Genomic DNA, 19458 nt, shown 5'->3' with positions numbered 1-19458 from the left:
TTGGACAGAATAGTTAAACACTTCTAATCAACTCCCCTCCTCTTACTGGCAGTCTTCTACCTCTTAAATTCCACCGTAATTAAGTTGCCTCTCTATATTCTATTAATATTTTTGTGCTGACTGCTCCTCTGAGCCTGTTAACTGCATGCCTCCACCCCTCCAGTGCCCCCGCTACATATGACTTTCTACTCTATTTCATCTCTATGCTATCCAAATTCCTTCTGCAAAAGTTAACCAGCATCATTTTTCATCCCTTTCACTGGTAAACTCTGGAACAGCAACCCTCTCTCATTTGTATTTCCTACTGCCTATGACTTGAACACTGATGGTTGGCTCCCAGTGTGGCGTTAAGCCTCATCCCCCTGATTTGGTTTGGCTTGTGTTTTGTTTTTTTTTTTTTTTTTTCACCTGTGATGGCTTTCTTGATGGGGCCTGCAGCCCGTCGTGGCACAGGCAAGTGTATTTATAGTGGCGCCATCTTGCATTGGCTCATGCTGACCCCCGGAGCTCATCTTTGATCCTAGAATCTAGAGTCCAGGTTGATAGGTGGTCTTCTGGACAGCATGTGGGTATTCTTAAGCCACTCTGCGGTGACTGAAAAATCCCAGCTTGTAGCACTGGGCGCGAACCCGCGTCGTCCTGGACGCGGTGCCGTCATGTTATCCACTCCGCCATCACCTCCCCAAGCAGGATGGATGAACTTCAACATGGTACCGTGTCTTTTTGTCAACTGCTTGTCGAAATCTGTCCCATCCAAGTTTATTTATATTTTTATAAAAGTAAATGATGACATATGTTTGTATATACAGTAACCGTGGAAAGTTGCAAGACTGGTCATTTTGAAAAGAGGAATTAAAGAAAAAAAAGAAAAATTGAAGTGATACATTTCTTTTAATATTTAGTACGACCTCCACAGGCCTTCAAGACAGTCTCAACATGCCTAGGCATGGAATCAGATAGCTTTTGACAAAAGTCCAGGGGTAAGTGATGGATCCAGAGTTTTTTCAGTGATTCAATGATGCGTGGCACTGATGACATGTCCTTGTTCTCCAGCTTCCTCTTCATGTAACCCCACATTTGTTCAATGAGGTTAAGGTCTGATGAGTTACCAGGCTACTTCAACACGTTAATCTAATGATCTTGGAGCCACTTCGTGACTTTCTTTGCCTTGTGGCATGGTGCACTGTCTTTTTGGAAGAACTCACACTCGTGAAGCTCATAAAGTCAATAAATGTTCATTTATTGTACAATTTTTAGGGAGCACAAATAAACCAGCACATCCAAACTCACCAGTGAAACCTACCCAAATCATGACAGAATCAATGTTTCACGGTTGTCTGCACATACCGACTTTCAAATGGGTTGGCACCAATAGGGCGATGCAACCTGCCCTTCCGCTATGCTCCACACTGGAATGTGGATTTGTCGCTCCACATCACCTTCTGCCACTGAGCCACAGTGAAGTCCTTGTATGCGTGAGCGAAGTGGTAGCTTCAAATGCTTCTTGCACTGTCCGCACCGCAACATCTCCGAGCAGGTCTGGGTGCGCTTGCTTGAGTTCTCTGGCTGTGATACGTGGATTTTTAATAACCTCACGTCTTATCAGCTTGTCAGTCACAGATGTGGTCTTACGGGGATGGCCTGGGACCGGGGCAGGTGGTGGAACTTTGCCTGGCAACAGAAACTAGGCTCTTTTTATCAAGGCAAAAATAGCAGCATTGCTCCAACCTGTGCGACACTGAGCTACAAACAATGGAGGTTCCAGCTCACCACCGTGGTGAGTTGTCGAAATACAATATTCACCCGCAACAAAGAGTATAATGATCGCAGCGTGGGAAACTGAAAGACCACTGACAATGCAGCAGAAGAGGAGCCAGTCTTGTAACTTTTCGCAGTTACTGTAAGTAGGATATTAGCAATCACTCTTCTTCTTTTGACCTGTTCTGCTTTGCATTGCTGTTTAGGTCCTCCTTGGTACTTCTTTACACTTAGATGGTTCACTTAGTTACTCTGTGATAGTAGAGATTGGGTTCCGCGATGCACAGATCAGGATGGGACAAACCAAATCAGGGGGACGAGACTTAACGTCACACTGGCTTGTTATGGCGCTGGCAAGCGTTTATAGAGGCACCATCTTGCTTGGCTCATGCTGCCCCTCTCTAGAGAGAGCGACTATAGTCCAGGTTGTTAGGTGGTCTTCAGGACAGTATGTAGGTAGTCTTAGGCCATTCGGCGGTGACTTAAAAATCCCAGCTGTGGCAGCAGGCGTCAAACCCATGTCTTACTGGACACAACACCAGCACGCTAACCACTCAGCCACCACCTCCCCAATGACCTGTCCATTGCTATTCAGACTATTGGACTGTTAGTGGAATTCGGAAGTCGAAGCATATAGAAAGGACTGAAAGGGAATCTCTTGGATTTGACAAAAGCCTTCCTCTTCGGGAGCATTGCTGTAGCTTTTTAGTGTTTACTTTCCCTTAACCCTCTCGTGCACCGTAAGTTTCCAATAAGTGTCTGTTCTGCTCATCATACATTTCTCAGGCCCGACCGGCCTTTTTTTGCCGCCGCGATACTCTACATTCCCGGAAGTATTTTACCCTCACAGATATATCGTACCCCAATAAATTTGGTATCAATGGCTTCATAAAGACTTGTACTAGAACATGCACAAATAAAAATAGAGTAAAATATATATATAAACAATACAAACTTGTTTAAAGTCTCCCTATAGAGTATTGTAGACAATAAATCCGAAGTACCAACTCTTCCCCACTCGCTAGCTTGAAATTTTGTGGGCCAACTTTTTTAGCCGAATATGTTTCGAAGCGGAATTTAGTAAGGATTCTTGTGGTATCCTCAAATTTCCCATACACCTATTAGTTCCCAAGTTACACCGAGAAAACTGTATTTTTTTCCTCTCCCGTCAGAGTAGGCTAACAAATAAAAATCACTCAAAGCTCCTCATCTACGCTCCTTAGAAAGGTTGCCACATGTTACCATTAAGAAACTTATCCCAACAAATGACGCTCCCAAATTTGGCGCACTTTCACCGAAAACTTAATTTTTAATCAATTTTTTTATCTTTTATGACGCGTTTCGCATCATCGTGCGCCAGGACCTTTTACCCTTTGATGACGCGAAACGCGTCATCGTGCACGAGAGGGTTAAGCTGTCTCATTTACTGTAAAAAAAAAGTGCATATCAGTATTTATCTCATTTTCATATAAACTATGAATTCAACACTGTTTTCATATCTGAATTTCCTCTATGTTACACCACCAATACCTCCACTCTGTATTCATCTTTTGTTCTCACATCCATACCACATTTCCAATATACTTTTGTATCGCTGTCATAACTCCATCACTAAACACACATTTCAAATATTTTTGCTCTAACTTACAGTGTGCTGAAAGTGAAAGTGACCAAGCAACAACTGTATGAATGTAGCAGCAGCAAGAAGACATTGTATCTCAGACTAGTGGAGACCATGACAACCTTGGCTCAAAGGCTTCACTCACAACAGGTGGGACACACACATTGGTTTAATCTCATTAGTAACAACTGATAGGCTGGATTCAAGATGGTTAATTTTGAGATTCATGAGACTTTATGAAAGTCAGTTCATAAAGTATCGTGAATCTCAAAATTAACCATCATGAAACTGATTGTCTACCAAAGACAGAGTCAAGTTATAGGTTCCTTACATGTGACATTGATGTCCCACGATCCATCTGTTGCAACTTGTTTACATTTGTTTGAACGTCTTTTACACATGTAACTTAGTAAGAATTTCCAGTGGCTACCTTTAATCAAATGTGTCACCTATAGCACTGTTCAAGTGCCACAACGTAATGTCTCCTTTTTATCTCTAATCAGCAGGAAGTCTGGAAAGACTTCTTTGAGAACTTGATCTGCATTTGAACAAATCCACCATAATAATTGGTTTTGATTTGTCCTTCACCACATTTACTCAATGCATGATTTTCAGTCTTCATTTTTGAGATGGCAACTTGTGTAAGGAACCTGTAGACATATTGAGGTAGGAATTTTTCACAAATAGACCTCCAGTCTCTGCTCATCTTTTAGGGGCACTGTGGACTGTGTGAATTAATTCCCTATTACTCGTGATCATTGGATTTTTTTTTATTTTTTTATTATTATTATTATTATTATTATTATTATTATTATTATTATTATTATTATTATTATTATTATTATTATTATTATTATAAAATATTATGGACTCATATATAACCAGATTTTGCTGTTGTTTTGTCAGGGAAGTAAAAGTGGGGGTAGCAAACACAGGACGCTGATGGAGCTCGTTGAGGAGAACCTGAAGCAATGTTCCCCTGAAAAATGGAAGACTGACCAAGAGGATTATGAAAATACTACAGATGATTATGAAGGGTGGAAGAGCAAAATACTTAAAGCTGCAGCCACCAAGGAATAGTCCATGGCACCCTATGATCAACATAGTCATTGCAACAATAAGTGCTTCTGGTCGAACAGAAGATAAAGACACAAATTTAATTTCATTCACTTGTCATTGACCAATCACAAGCAGATTTTTATTGTATCTTCCCTCTGCCTAGTTCATTTATCAATCCAAGGTTCTCTTTTGTTTGTCTTAATGTTTTAAATATAGGTTAAATGAAATAATTAATAAAAATGTATTTTAATATATAAAAATGTTTCCTATATTGAGCTCACATATCGAAGGCCTGAGTGACAGGGTGGGAGCTGCCACTGAAAAGTGACGATGTAACGAGTATCTTTTTGTACCAAACTCCCCTTGCTACTAAACTTTTGAATCAAGGGAAAATGAATTTTCAGATAAGGATGGACATCTCATCCTTATGAACCTGGACACAAAAAATACCAGCACTTGATGCCTAAAATTTACAAAGTACTTTCATACTTTGCCGTCCATACACTCATGACCCATTACAGTTTTCACACATCAGTGTAAAACAAACATTTAATCAACATATGTTTCCTTACAAAGGAATTAATAAAATATCAATCAGTTAAATATCATTCATAATCATATGATCATTAATGACGTAATAAGTCAAACTATCTTTTCAAAGCTTCCCTAGAGACAACTACAGCCCCACATAAAACTATTGCACTGTCTTCAAGAACTGTTACAGTTTAAAATGGATTTCAGAGTTACAGGCAATTGTGTGTGTGTGTTGAATATGTGGTTCTCCAAACATTCTCTGAAAAAAGTTGGTTAACTCCTGGCTAGCGCCGTGTGGGGTGAGTCTTGCTTGGAGTGGCAGGAGGTTTACTCCTGGAGACTAGAGCGTGGATCAAGTAGTTGGACATGCCCACAACCAACGAGAACAATTGCATGGAGTAGCCACTGAAAAAAACAATGAATTCAGTAACCCAAACAATTATCACAATGTCACAATAAACAGATGGGAAATACAATAATAAACACTACATGGGAGACTGTCTTTCATAAAGCATTCATATATTAAAATGTACAAGTACTATGTTCTAACCAACTGTTCTTCTGGCACCTAAGCAGCGTTTGTAACACTGCACCTGACTGGCTGCCTTCCTCACCACTCTTGTGACAGTCTTTTAATCCAGATGAAGGAAGATTGTTCCAGAGTTTACCAGCATGAGGGATGAAAGAGTGAAGATGCTGGCTAACTTGTGCTTAAGGGATTTGGACAGTAAAGGGTTGAGCTATAGTAGATAGTCGTGTGTGGTGTGGTCGTGGGAGGGGGGGAGGCATGCAGTTAGCAAGTTCAGAAGAGCAGTCAGCGTGAAAATAACGATAGAAGATAGAAAGAGAGGCAACATGGCAGCGGAATTTAAGAGGTAAAAGACTATCAGTAAGAGGAGGAGAGCTGATGAGATGAAGAGCCTTAGACTCCACTCTGTCCAAGAGAGCTGTGTGAGTGGAGCCCCCTCACATGTGAGAGGCATACTCCATACGAGGGCAGACAAGGCCCCTGTATATGGATAGCAACTCTGCAGGGGAGAACTGGCGGAGACGATACAGAACACCCAACCTCGAGGAAGCTGATTTAGTGAGAGAGGAGATGTGACATTTCCAGTTAAGATTTTGAGTTAAGGATAGTCCGAGGCTGTTTAGTGTTGAAGATGGTGACAGCTGAGTGTTTTCGAAGAATAGGGAATAGGTGTTTGAAAGATTGTGTCGAGATGATAGGTGGAGAAATTGGGTTTTTGAGGCATTGAGGGACACAAGGTTCCTTTTACCCCAATTGGAAATGATAGTAAGGTCTGAGGTTAAGCATTCTGCAGCCTCCAGCCTGGAGTCATGTAATTCCTGTTGAGAGGGTCTTCTGTTGAAAGAAGTTGAATAATGCAGAGTGTAGTCACCAGCGTATGAGTGAATAGGACAGTTTGTTATGGAAAGATCATTGATGAATAATACGAAGAGAGTGGGTTATGGAAGAGCCCTGTGGAACATCACTGTTGATAGGTTTAGGGGAAGAACAGTGACCGTCTACCCCGGCAGAGATAGAATGGCTGGAAAGAAAACTGGAGATAAAGGAACAGAGAGAGGGATAGAATCTGAAAGAGGGCAGTTTAGAAAGCAAAAACTTGTGCCAGACTTTATCGAAAACTTTCGATATGTCTAGCACAACCGAGAAAGTTTCACCAAAACTGCTAAGAGAGGATCACCAAGAATCAGTTAAGAGAGCAAGAAGATTGCCAGTAGAACACCCCTTGCAGAACCCATACTGGCGATCAGATAGAAGGTTTGAAGTGGAAAGGTGCTTTTGAATCTTCTGGTTAAGGATTGATTCAAAAGCTTTAGATAGGAAAGTAAAGCTATAGGGCGGAAGTTTGAGGGATTGGAACAGTCACCCTTCTTAGGCACAGGCTGTACGAAGGCGTACTTCCAGCAGGAGGGAAAGGTAGATGTTGATAGGCAGAGACGAAAGAGTTTGACCAGGCAGGGTGTCAGCACGGAAGCACAGTTTTTAAGGACAATAGGAGGCACTCCATCAGGTCCATAAGCCTTCTGAGAGTTGAGGCCAGAGAGGGTACATGCACATGCTCTAAGGCCCCTTTCACACGAGCGGTTTCTGCCGCTCCGGCGAGCGGCAGCCGCATGGCACCTGGACATCTCGGTCAAAAGCGGTGTCTGCCGCATCCGCTTCGGTATCTCCTTCAGCCATATTTGTAATCCTCTCTTGAGGGATCCCACAAACAAGACCATCTTTCAATCTCGGAGATCAGCAGCTCCATGTCATGATAATTTTTGATTAGCCATAACCCTGAAATTTATATGCAGATGTTTGTTGTACAGAGGTATACAGAATTAATATGTAAGACACTAACATTTTTAATATACATTAATTGAAAGTTCATAAGATAGAAAATATAGTGCATACCAGCTTTTCCAATGATGCAGACAAAGTGGTCGCGAGCCCTTCCTCCCAGTGTTGACAGACAACTATCCCTCGCCGCATGTGTGAACGCGCCCATAGCAACACATGGCCACCGAAACCGCTGTGCGGCATTCCTGCCGCTGCGGTCTTGCTGGCAGTCCAGCAGGGTGCGGCTGCCAGAGCGGCAGTCCTGCCGCTCCGGCTTCGTGTGAACGCACCCATAGGAGTCAATGTAAAGCTAAACCATCCAGCACGTGCTGCAGCGGCAGAAACCGCTCATGTGAAACGGGCCTAAGTGTTACATGTTATAATTTTTACATAATCAATCAATGGGGGCATACGCCAGGGGGCGCGTTGCCTCACACTCCCTATGATGCCAAGTCCGGGGGCACCTCCAGGCAAGTCTCCATGCAGGCCCCCTTCCCATCCTGAGTACCTCCTAGCAGGATCTATCGATTTAAGCCACGAACTCTGTGGGCGTCCCCTTGGCCTCCTCCACTCAGGATTGTCTCTTACAGAGACAACCAGATGAGCAGGGTCAGCTCCTGGGTAGTGTGCCAAATGCCCATATAGCCCGAGTTGGCATTGACAGACTATGCAGGTAATATATGTTGAATTAGTCTCACTGAGTAATTGCCGGTTTGATACAAAGTCATTCCACCAATATCCCATGATTCTGTGTAGACACTTATTACCAAAGGCATTAAGCTGCCTCTCCAAATCCCTATTTAGTGTCCATGTCTCACAGTCATATAGTAAGACAGGGAGTACAAGGGACATGAAGATCCGGATCTTTGTCCTTCGACACAGATATCTACAGCAACACCATATACTCATGCTGAGCAAGTCCATAACACCATGGGCCAGGCCAATCCACCGTAAGACTTCCTGGTGAGACCCACCATTGTTCTGTACTATGCTACCGAGGTATGTGAAATTTTCTAAGATGTCAATGTCCTCGCCACACACATGGACACACTGTACTGTTTTATCTAGCAAGCTTCCAAACATCTGTACCTTGGTCTTGGCCCAGGAGACCTGAAGTCCCAAGGGCTTCGCCTCCTCATGCAGTGCCTTGAGAGCCATAACCAAAACCTCTGGCAATTCTGCAAGGATTACTGCATCATCAGCAAAACTCAGGTCAGTTACCCAGGTATTGCCAATAGATGCTCCTCAATGACTGGTCCACAACTCTGTCCAGTACCCAGTCCATACAAGTGCTGAAAAGCGATGGGGCAAGAACACAGCCCTGCCTCGCTTTCACATTCATGGGAAAGAAACTGGACAAGCCCACCCTCACACTTCACAGCACTCGGTCCCAGAATACAGGCCAGTCAGCAAAAAAATAGTCCTTGCAGAAATCCCTCAGAGTTGCAGCAGATCCCAGAGTGCCTCTCAATGAACTGAGTCAAACGCCTTCTTGCGATCTACATAGGCTGCAAGCATCCTCTGTCGAAACTTACGTCAGCACTCCACCAGTACACAAAGCGCTAGGATACAGTCAGTTATCGAATTACCAGGCATGAACCCAGATTGTTCAGGTCTGCAGTTTCAGCAGCTGGCTGTGGATCTGTATTAGCAATAGGTGGGCAAGCACCTTGCCTGGCTGAGTAGTGTAATACCACGGTAGTTGTTGCAGTCTTGGTGGTCCCCTTTCCATTTCCAGATAGGGACGACCAGCCCCTTCTTCCAGTCAGGAGGAATGGTACCACACTGCCACACGGCAGTCAAGACAGCATGCAACACGCAGGTCATGGCCTCACCTCCAACTCTGAGCAGTTCCACACGTTACAGGTACCAGGTGCCTTTCCACCCTTCAACTTTGCCACAGCCTCTCTGACCTCGTCAAGAGAGGATGGGCTTTCTCCAATGGGTGGATCAGCATCCGCCACCTGTAACTCACTAACTGGAAGCTACCCACTTGGAGGGTCCGCTGTATACAACTGCTCGAAGTACTCAGCCCAACAAGCCCTCCACCTATCCACGTCTGACACAAGGCAGCCATCAGCTGTTCGGATAGTGCTCATCTGAGAGGGAGACTTGGAGCGGAGCTTCTTCAGGGCTTGGTAAGCAGTCAGAGGTCATTCACATTTAAAGGTCCCTCGACTTCATCAGCAAGACTCCTGACATACCTCTCCTTGTCTCTCCTCAGGGGAGCTCTAGTCCTATGCGACAACCCTGTATTGGTTTCGATTCCCAGCAAGCCTGGCAGCACAACTCCTCGATATTTTCCAGTCTTCGCTGAGGCAAATCCATCTCTAGATCCCAGGCGCTCTCCAATGCACTTCTTGGTAACTCAAAGAGTCAAACATTTGAAGGCATCCCACAGTTCTACAGGGTCCTCGAGGGTGCTGAGCACATTGAACCAATTTGAGACTGTCACTGCATACTCCTGAGCACATGCCAGGTCATTCAGCCTCTCAGATGAAACACAGTATTGTTGCATCTCGAGATCCTCCTTGACCTGATATGAAGCCTGAGTGTTGCAACAACAAGCTTATGATCAGTTTCGAAGAACTCCGCACTCCGGTAAACCCTGCAGTTTTGAAGGATCCTCCAACAAGTGCTCATGAGGATGTGATCAATCTCCGTAGCTACCCCTCTGGCATCACTATACCAAGTCCAGTAGTGCAGCTCTAGTCTCTGGTGCCAGGAACCTGCAATACTCAACCTCCTGGATCTTGCAATATTCAGGAGAGAGCTGTTGATGTTCTTGGTATCAGAACCATGGTGACCAACACACAGCTTGTAGCCAACCCTGTCAGTGACAGTAGTAGCATTGAAGCCGCCCAGGACAATGAGTGTTTCCCAGGAGGGCACAGGTCTAATACGGAGTCAAGTTTGGCGTAGAACATCTTCTCTTCAGGTTCACACATCTCAGTAGGAGCGTACACTGCAACAAGAAACATGAAGCCCAGTGTGTGCTCCAGCCTTAATCGCATTATACGCTCATCAAATGGAATAACCTTGACCACAAACGGCAGCAGTTGGCTTGAGATGCTCATTGCTACCCCCTAGAGACGATAGCCATTGCTCATGCCAAACCAGTAATAGGTGTAACTCCCCTCACTAATCTCACCACTGCCACTGCCACCCTCAGCCTTCTGAGCTCATTTGATGGGTAGGGTAGTCAATTACAGTCCAAGAGGCTCTGGACGTTCCAGGAGCCCACACACAGAGCCCTCCAAAGGTTAGGCCCGGGCCTGGTTCTGCTGGCAGGCGCTGCTTTTTCATCACCCTCGCCGCCCCCAAAACAAAAAAGAGAGGATAGGGAACATTTCCTCCTTTGAAGTGAAGGGGTCCCATAGGCTTTGCCCTGCACCCGTCACTGACAGCACGCTCCCCAGATGCGGATGCATCGGGGAAGCCTGTTGCATGGTTGGGTCCCCCTGCTGGATGCTGCATTCCTCATCCAGACAGACCTGCCCCTTAGCTCACCCCTTATACATTTTACTTTCTTTTTTAACTTTTAAACAAACTGCAGAAATTATATGACAAAGACAGTCAGATATAAACTTCTTATCAAGTTTTATTTACCACCTGAAGGGCATAGCAACCCAACCCAGCACCACCACCAGCGTGCACTACACCGATCTGAAGGACATATGTTTAGATCATTAAATGTTTTACTTATATCGCATGTTATATATAATCTGATTATACTATAATGTTCATGACTCTCCTTTATAGTACAAAATGGTTTATATCAATATTGACTCAATATTTGCTGCAAATATGTGTCAAGTGGTATAAACATTTCAGACCCATTCTTTCACTTAAACTAGTCATTATTTCTTAAATTTTTGTTTTACATAAATGTGACAAGCATATTTAGGATGCAAGATCAATGAGGCATGCAATGATGTTTAGTAAAATTGTCGATCTTGTATAAGAGTTCGCTAATGTAATAATTTTAAAATTGTCGATCTTGTATAAGAGGTTAGCTAATGTAATAATTTAAAAACATGTGCAAGTGACTGTCACCTCCACAAGAACCAAGGGGAAGGCAGCCACCCAGGTGCAGCATAACAAATGCTGCTTAGGCATCAGAGGAAAAGTTGGTTTGAACAGACTATAACATCCTTTCCCCAGACTTGTTATATACTATTTCCTAAATACAACTTCCAACCTCATTAAATTCTTATTCCTACCAAGGGTTTCCTTCACACCTTAGGACAAAGATTTTATGATTTTTCATGACAAAATTATGAAAATCTATGACCTAGTTCATCAAAAAATTTGTATAATTCAATGGGTTAGTGCTGCTGTACAGTCGTGGGACACAAGTGATGACACAGTTTCCAAAATGTTTCGGATGCCGCTAGCGAAAGACGGCAACTATCCAGCAGAACTACATTCGAGTTATATGTGACGTATGTGTGTGTGTGTGTGTGGGTGTGTTCACGAATCAAAGAGTGGGTGTGGGTGTGAGAGAGATATTATTTAAGGATTTTTCTTACGAAACTGTGAGCATCAACTGCACGATGATTGTTTCTTTAAGAAAAATCTGTTATGAATGCTCTTGTTTCCACTAGTGCATGCTCTGTAATAAGATTTTTGCATTCCATAAGCTAAATATTTGCTTGGCTTTGGTCATCAGTGTGTATTCTGGAGAGAGAGATGAATTTCTCTTAAGGGAAAAAGTTACTGCAAAATAATAGCCTACTTTTCTTAAATGCATAATAATAACTTAGTATTCATAAATGCAAAGTAATAGCCTAGTTTCATAAATGCAAACAAATCGTTTAATATTCTTAACTGCAAAATAATAGCTTTGTATTTCAGTTCAATTCATAATAGCCTACTAGTTTCCTAAATGCGCCGCCTGGCATGGTCGATGACGTCATTGCATAACATCGTCAAGCGAGAGTTAAATGGTGGTATCATTATATATTTTTAGACCATATCAGAATATTTGTGCACGTTATCAATGTTTTCGTCGTATTTTCTTAGCGAGGACATTGCAGGAATGGATACAACATTTATTCATATGCATAATAGCGTTGTAAACAACTTTAGCTGTCCCTGACTAAATTTGAACGAAATGTAAAGAGACACTTTCTTCCACGAATTTAAAACTTGTTATCAGTATGCACAACTGACATATTCATATCTAATAAATTATGTAGACTGCATATGTAGTGACATATCTGAATATTAGCCTCTTTCCATGCGGTGTATATATTTTAAAGTCGGGGCCGGTGAATGAAACTCAGTGGACAGTGTGTCATTGCTTGTGTCCCACGATTGTACAGTCGACGCTAGAGAGTAGTGTCACGGTTTTCAGAATGTTTAGCCTGGTGGCGGTATCTGGCAACTATACCACGGTGGCGCATTCACTGGTGATGTTAGTGATGCGTATCAGTGTGTACCGTGTGTGTGTGACCGTGAAATTATAATATTGTATAATATTATATTATATTATAATATAATGTAGTTAGAAGTATACCAGATTACATGAATTCAATTTAGAAATGCGATAATGAATGTCTTCTACATGATGATGATGATGACGAGGTAAAACATTACGAACAGTCTGAAACACTTTTTCTTATTAAACTTTGAAAATACCGTGTGCAATGCTGTCCCTCACAGAGGCAGGCAGTGACTAATGGTCCCTACCATCAAACAGCAAATAGGCTTTAGGGTCTGTTTAACCTGCAGCCTTAATTCCCGTCACTATAAAGCCTTAAAGACAATTCAGATCATCAATAATCTAAAATCATTCCTCCGTGAAGATTACATAACATCTAAGTATAAATACGTGTGTGTGTGTGTTGAGTGCAAGCGCGGAAAAGCCTGCGGTCGACGACGCCATCATGTGAACGTTTATAGCCTATAATTACATATAATTTTTTTAATAAAGAACAAGATCTCGGCTGTCAGGGATTTATTTTTTAGGTTAAAAGGCATAACAATCTCCCTCAATAAGTGCAGTATATTTTTAAATGTATCATAGTTTGATAAACAACTTAGAATTGCTCTTGACTAAATTTGACTGAAACTAAAAGCTCGTGTCAAAATGTAGCGACAGAGCCGAAAGAAAATATATTTATTAAGCGTTAGCGACGGGCACTTTTGATAAATATCTATCTTAAAATTATGGAGAGTGCACCTGTGACCACCGATCACCACAACAGTACGATTTCGATAGGATGTAATAATTTTCATGTCCTCCACGCGACAGTCGGCTATAGAGAGTAGTGACACACTGTCCAGTAAGTTTCGTTCAGAAAGCGACATCTGGCAACCCCTCCACACGACATGAAAATTATTATATCCTATCGAAATCGTACTGTTGTGGTGATCGTGGTCACAGGTGCACTTCTACATAATTTTAAGATAGATATTTATCAGTGCCTGCGCTAACGCTTAATATATTTTTTCTTTAGGCTGTCGCTACATTTTGACACAAGCTTTAGTTTCGCTCAAATTTAGTCAAGAGCTACTCTAAGTTGTTTATCAAACTATGATACATTTAAAATATGCTGCTTATTAGGGAGATTGTTATGCCTTTAACTAAAAACAAAAAATTCCTGACAGCCAAGATCTTGTTCTTTATAATTTTTTAATACGTAATAATAGGCTATAAACGTCACATGATGGCGTCGATCATGGCCTTGGCTGGAGCAGCGGTATTCTATTAAACCCCTTATGTCCGCAGGCACTGCAGTTGAGCTGTCACGTCAGTGGCTGTGGAAACGTATAATTTTTAATACCTAAAAAAATAGGAGAGAGAGAGAGAGAGAGAGAGAGAGAGAGAGAGAGAGAGAGGCTGGGTGGGGATGGGAGACATATGTCCATCAGCGAAAAACGAAGGGGTCAGCTAGTCAGCGACGCCCCGAGATCAACACACACACACACACGTATTTATACTTTGATATTACGTAATCTTCACTGAGAAATGATTTTAGATTTTTAATGATCTCCTGAACTGTCTTTGAGGCTTTATAGTAACGGGAATTAAGGCTGCGAGTTAAACAGACCCTCAAGCCTATTTGCTGTTTGATGGTAAGGACCATGAATTACTGCCTGCCCCTGTGAAGGACAGCATTGCACACGGTATTTTCAGTTTAATAAGAAAGTGTTTCGGACTGTTCGTGATGTTTTACCTCATCGTCATCATCATCATCATCATGTAGAAGACATTCATTATCGCATTTCTAAATTGAATTCATGTAATCTTGTATATTTCTAACTACATTATATTATAATATAATATTATACAATATTATAATTTCACGGTCATACACGCACGATACACACTGAAACGAGTCACTAACATCACCAGTGAATGCGCCACCGTGGTATAGTTGCCAGATACCGCCACCAGACTAAACATTCTGAAAACCGTGACACTACTCTCTATCGTCGACTGTACATAGGATGCTGTAAAACATCCAATGAGCTGTAAACAAAGCAGACACTTCAACATCTGCCAAGTCAACTTTACACACAAAATTATATGTATTAATAAAATTGTTATATGTTATTTTTGTTTGAGCTAAATGCAATATATTGAAGTAGATTAAATCAGAATATTGCCTATATCCCAAAATTTCTTTATAACTGAAATGAGAAACTAAATGATAATCAAATACTTGCACAGAAATTAATTTCCCTGTAATTTTATTCAGAAATTTACATGACAGTATTTTTACATAATTCCATGACTTTTACAGAATACAGTATACCCCACATAAGTCGGACCAATTGGGGGGAAGGCCAATCCGAGTTTTCCGAAAATCCGAGTTACCCAAGGGATTTTTTATTTTTTATTTATTTATTTTTTTTTTCCACATTTTGCATGCCTGCTACCATTAACAGTTGAAATGGTCTGTGTAATGCATTACGTAAATAGGTACTACATACATGGCGCGCGCACACACACACAATCACAAGGGAAGGTACCAATGGACTGGAAACGGGCTAACATCATCCCAACATATAAAGGAGGAATTAAAGAAGATACGTTGAACTATAGGCCAGTGTCATTAAAAAGTGTAGTAGCCAAGATGTGTGAGAAAATTATAAAGAACAGATGGGTGGAATATTTAGAAAGCAACAGTATTTTAACAAATAGTCAATTCGGATTCAGAGGAGGACGATCATGTGTAACCAATCTGATAAGCTTCTATTCAAGAGTAATTGATATAATACAGGAGAGGGACGGTTGGGCAGATTGCATGTATCTGGACTTAAAAAAAGCATTTGATAAAGTGCCCCACAAGAGATTAATATGGAAACTCAATCATGTTGGAGGGCTGGGAGGGTCAATGTTGGATTAGATTATGGACTTTTTAATGAAGGGAGAAATGAGAACAGTAATTAGGAACAATAAATCAAGCTGGATGGAAGTGACCAGTGGAATCCCCCAAGGATCAGTGTTGGCTCCAATTATGTTTGCAATATATATGACAGAAGGGGTGACAAGCTATATGAATATGTTTGCTGATGATGCTAAAATAATGAGGAGGGTGGCTAATGAAGAAGACTGTGTAGCCCTAAGCCAGGATCTAGACAGAATAAGCAAATGGTCACAAAAATGGGAAATGACATTCAATACAAAGAAGTGTAGTGTGATGGAGTTTGGTAAGAGCAGTAGACAAATATCAGGGAACTACTCACTGAGTAATGAAAGAATCATGAAAAAACTGAGGAAAAATATCTGGGAGTGACAATAACAGACAAGTTATCCTTTGGAAAGCATATAAACAGGATAACTGGGGAAACGTACAATCTTCTTAGAAACATAAAAGCAACATTTACATATCTAGACGAAGAAATGGTAAAGAAACTAATAACACCGATGAAACATCCGAGACTGGAATATGCTGCATTGGTGTGGTCACCTAAATTGAAGAAAGAAAGTAGAAAGTTGGAAAGAATACAGAGCAGCAACTTAACTACCGGAAACTCCGAGAGAACATACTTATGAAGAAAGACTGGAGAAATTGGGACTAACAACACTGGAGAGAAGAAGAGAGACAGGGGACCCAATAGCATTATACAGGATACAAGAGGGATTGGAGAAATTGGACAGGGAAGATTTAGTGGTTGGAAAGTTTCGTTTAGTCGGCGCATCTGTGGTCATATGCCGGAGAGAGACAGAAGGGGAAGGAATTATAGGAGAAGGGAACAGACCCCAGGAGACGGGACACAACCCCCAATTAATACCTGGTACCCATTCACTGCTGAGTGGACAGGGGCGTAGGGTATCGGAAAAGAAGATTTAGTGGTACGTGACGTGTGACAAGAGGGGATAGTAAGAAATTGAAGAAGAGCGATTATAGGGGAGACGTCAAGAAATACAGTTTTCCATACAGAAGCATAACAACATGGAACGGACTTGACGAGGAGTCTGTGTACGGCTCTTTTCCTGTATTTCACAACTAGATAAATACACACACACACACACACACGCACGCGCGCGCGTCATGCACACACAAACACACAAACACACACACACACACATAAACACATGGCGCGCGCGCGCACACACACAACCAGAAGGACCGGGGTTCGATTCCCCGACAGGGTGAAGATAAGTTGTGTTTATTTTCTTTAACATGTAGCCCCTGTTCACCTAGCAGTGAGTAGGTACGCAACATAAGGCGAGGAGTTGTGACCTCGTTGTCGCGGTGTGTTGTGTGTGAGTGGTCTCAGCCCTCCCCAAAGATCGGTCACCGAGCTCTGAGCTCCTTCTGTAGGGAAACGGCTGGCTGTCTCGAGAGAGACATGCAGCAGACCAAGAGGTGAATTACACACACACACTCACACACTAAAGAATCAATATTTAAAGAGCCACAAGAAAACAAGATAAATGTTCATATGGAAGAAGTCTCAGTAAATAAAGAGGAGATATATAAATTGTTGGGGGAGCTGGAAGAGAGGAAAGCGGTAGGACCGGATGGAGTCTCAGGGTATATATTGAAAGAATGTAGAAATGATTTGGTTGGACCGATATATGACATCATTAAATGCTCAATAACAACTGGTACTGTACCTAAGGAGTGGCGGAGGGCCAAAGTGGTCCCTATATACAAAAGTGGAAGGAAGAACCCTTGAATTACAGACCTGTATCATTGACCAGTGTAGTATGTAAAATATGTGAGAAAGTGATAAAGAAACAATGGATGAGATTTCTCGAAGAGCATAATTTAATCACAAGTAAACAGTATGGATTCAGAAAAGGGCACTCATGTGTGACAAAATTACTGAGCTTTTACTCAAGAGTGACAGATAAAATACAGGAGAAGGACGGATGGGTTGATTGCGTTTATCTGGACCTAAAGAAGGTGTTCGACAAAGTTCCACATACAAAACTGCTATGGAAACTAGAAAATAAAGGAGGACTGAAAGGGACAATGAAGAACTGGATGGAAAGCTACCTAAAAGCTACCTAAGGGAAGAGAGATGAGAACAGTGGTTAAGGACATAAAATCGGAATGGAGAACTGTAGAAAGTGGAGTGCCTCGGGGATCGGTATTGGCACCAATACTTTTCTAAGTATATATAAATGACATGACTGAGGGAGTAAATAGCTATATGAGCCTGTTTGCAGACGATGCAAAACTGCTCAGACATATAAGAAACAGTAAAGACTGCGAAATTCTGCAAGAAGACCTAAACAAGATTTGGAAATGGAGTATGGAATGGGAGATGAAATTCAATGTGAAGAAATGTCATGTTATGGAAATGGGAAAAAGTGAAGCAAGACCAAAATGGATATATAAAATGGGAGATGGTGAAATATTAAAGAAAGTACACAAAGAGAGAGATCTGGGAGTAATAATGCAAGATAATAATCAGCCAGTCATAAAAATCGGATATTCGGTGATACGTATAACATGGTGAGAAATATCGGATTAGCTTTCCACGACATGGATAAGGATTTGATGAAAAAATTAATTACCACCATGATCAGACCAAAATTGGAATATGCGGAGGCAGTGTGGTCTCCCCATAAGAAGAAACATATAAAGAAACTAGAAAGAATACAAAGGATGGCAACAAAAATGGTTCCAGAGCTGGAGGGATTGACATATGAGAAAAGACTAAAGGAAATGGATTTACTAACACTAAAACAAAAAAGAAAAAGTGGAGATCTAATACAAATCTATAAATTACTGAGCAAAATGGAAGTAGATAACAAGGAGTTACTACTAAAAGAAGGAATTACCACCAGGAACACAAGAGGACATAGTAAAAAATTGAGAAAGGAAGATGCTTGAGAGACATAAAGAAATATAGCTTCCCGCAAAGAAATATAGAGGTTTGGAACAGGCTAAGTGAGGATGTAGTATCGGCGAAGAGTGTGCAAAGCTTTAAAGAAAAGTTGAATAAATGCAGATACAGAGACGGGACCACACAAGCATAAAGCCCAGGTCCTGTAAAACTACAACTAGGTAAACACACACACACACACACGATGAGGCAATAGTAAGGGCTACAGAGCGAGCGAAAGCTGAGGGAGACACTGCCATGCGTTTGCTAAGTCAGCTGTGTAAACACTGATCTTGACGCCGCCAGTGCCACGGCACACGCGCCCATTTCGCATCTCCAACAGCTCGGACAACTCCTCAAATGACTCGGATGATGTAAGAGCGTTCAGGGGTATTTTAGCCAGTATAAAAGCCGAGTGACTTAAAATTACTCAATCAGAGGGCAAAAAATGCCTACCGGTGCACTCGGGATAGAACGTAAAAAAAAGAAAAAAATCCTGAAAGTGTCCGACTTATCCGATATCCAACTTATTCGGGTCTGACTTAAGTGGGGTTTACTGTAGGCCTGAAAACTTGATTACCTATCCGGGGGAAGGGTAAACTACTTTATATATGGGTGCCACTCTAACAGAGACAGAAAATACAATACTTACTTAGTATTAGGAACAGGCTCAGCTTCGTTGGCACTGATGATGAAGATGGGGAACAACAGCGAGAAGAAGCAGCCACTGAGAAAATGAGAGTTGTTCATTTATAATTAGTCTGACCAACAGATGCAAATAGAATAGGACCAACTCCCGATAGCTAGAAAAAAAAGTAAGATATTGGAGTGCAGAATTCTA

At 41.8% G+C, this 19458-nt stretch overlaps 2 protein-coding genes across 4 annotated transcripts in view; one reads left to right on the top strand and one right to left on the bottom strand.

Moving 5' to 3' along the window:
- The window catches only part of LOC126998340 (origin recognition complex subunit 6-like), a 56599-nt gene extending 52072 nt beyond the window's left edge, over positions 1-4527 (top strand). Inside the window, exons 5-6 of the mRNA XM_050859838.1 lie at positions 3409-3529; positions 4286-4527. Of these exons, the coding sequence (XP_050715795.1) occupies positions 3409-3529; positions 4286-4459 (295 nt within the window). The 3' untranslated portion in view covers positions 4460-4527. The remainder of the gene's footprint in view (positions 1-3408; positions 3530-4285) is intronic.
- Positions 4528-4672: 145 nt separating this feature from the next.
- Positions 4673-19458, bottom strand: part of LOC126998338 (etoposide-induced protein 2.4 homolog) — a 40996-nt gene continuing 26210 nt past the window's right edge. For all 3 annotated transcript variants that reach the window (XM_050859835.1, XM_050859837.1, XM_050859836.1), the window contains exons 7-8: positions 19270-19344; positions 4673-5377 (exon numbers count right to left, since the gene is read on the bottom strand). In XM_050859835.1, the coding sequence (XP_050715792.1) occupies positions 5257-5377; positions 19270-19344 (196 nt within the window). In that variant the 3' untranslated portion in view covers positions 4673-5256. The remainder of the gene's footprint in view (positions 5378-19269; positions 19345-19458) is intronic.

This window comes from Eriocheir sinensis, chromosome 14, assembly GCF_024679095.1.
Source record: "Eriocheir sinensis breed Jianghai 21 chromosome 14, ASM2467909v1, whole genome shotgun sequence".
NCBI classification, from domain to species: domain Eukaryota; kingdom Metazoa; phylum Arthropoda; class Malacostraca; order Decapoda; family Varunidae; genus Eriocheir; species Eriocheir sinensis.
Note: the sequence above shows the minus strand (reverse complement) of the source record. Positions and strands in the feature narration are given on the sequence as shown.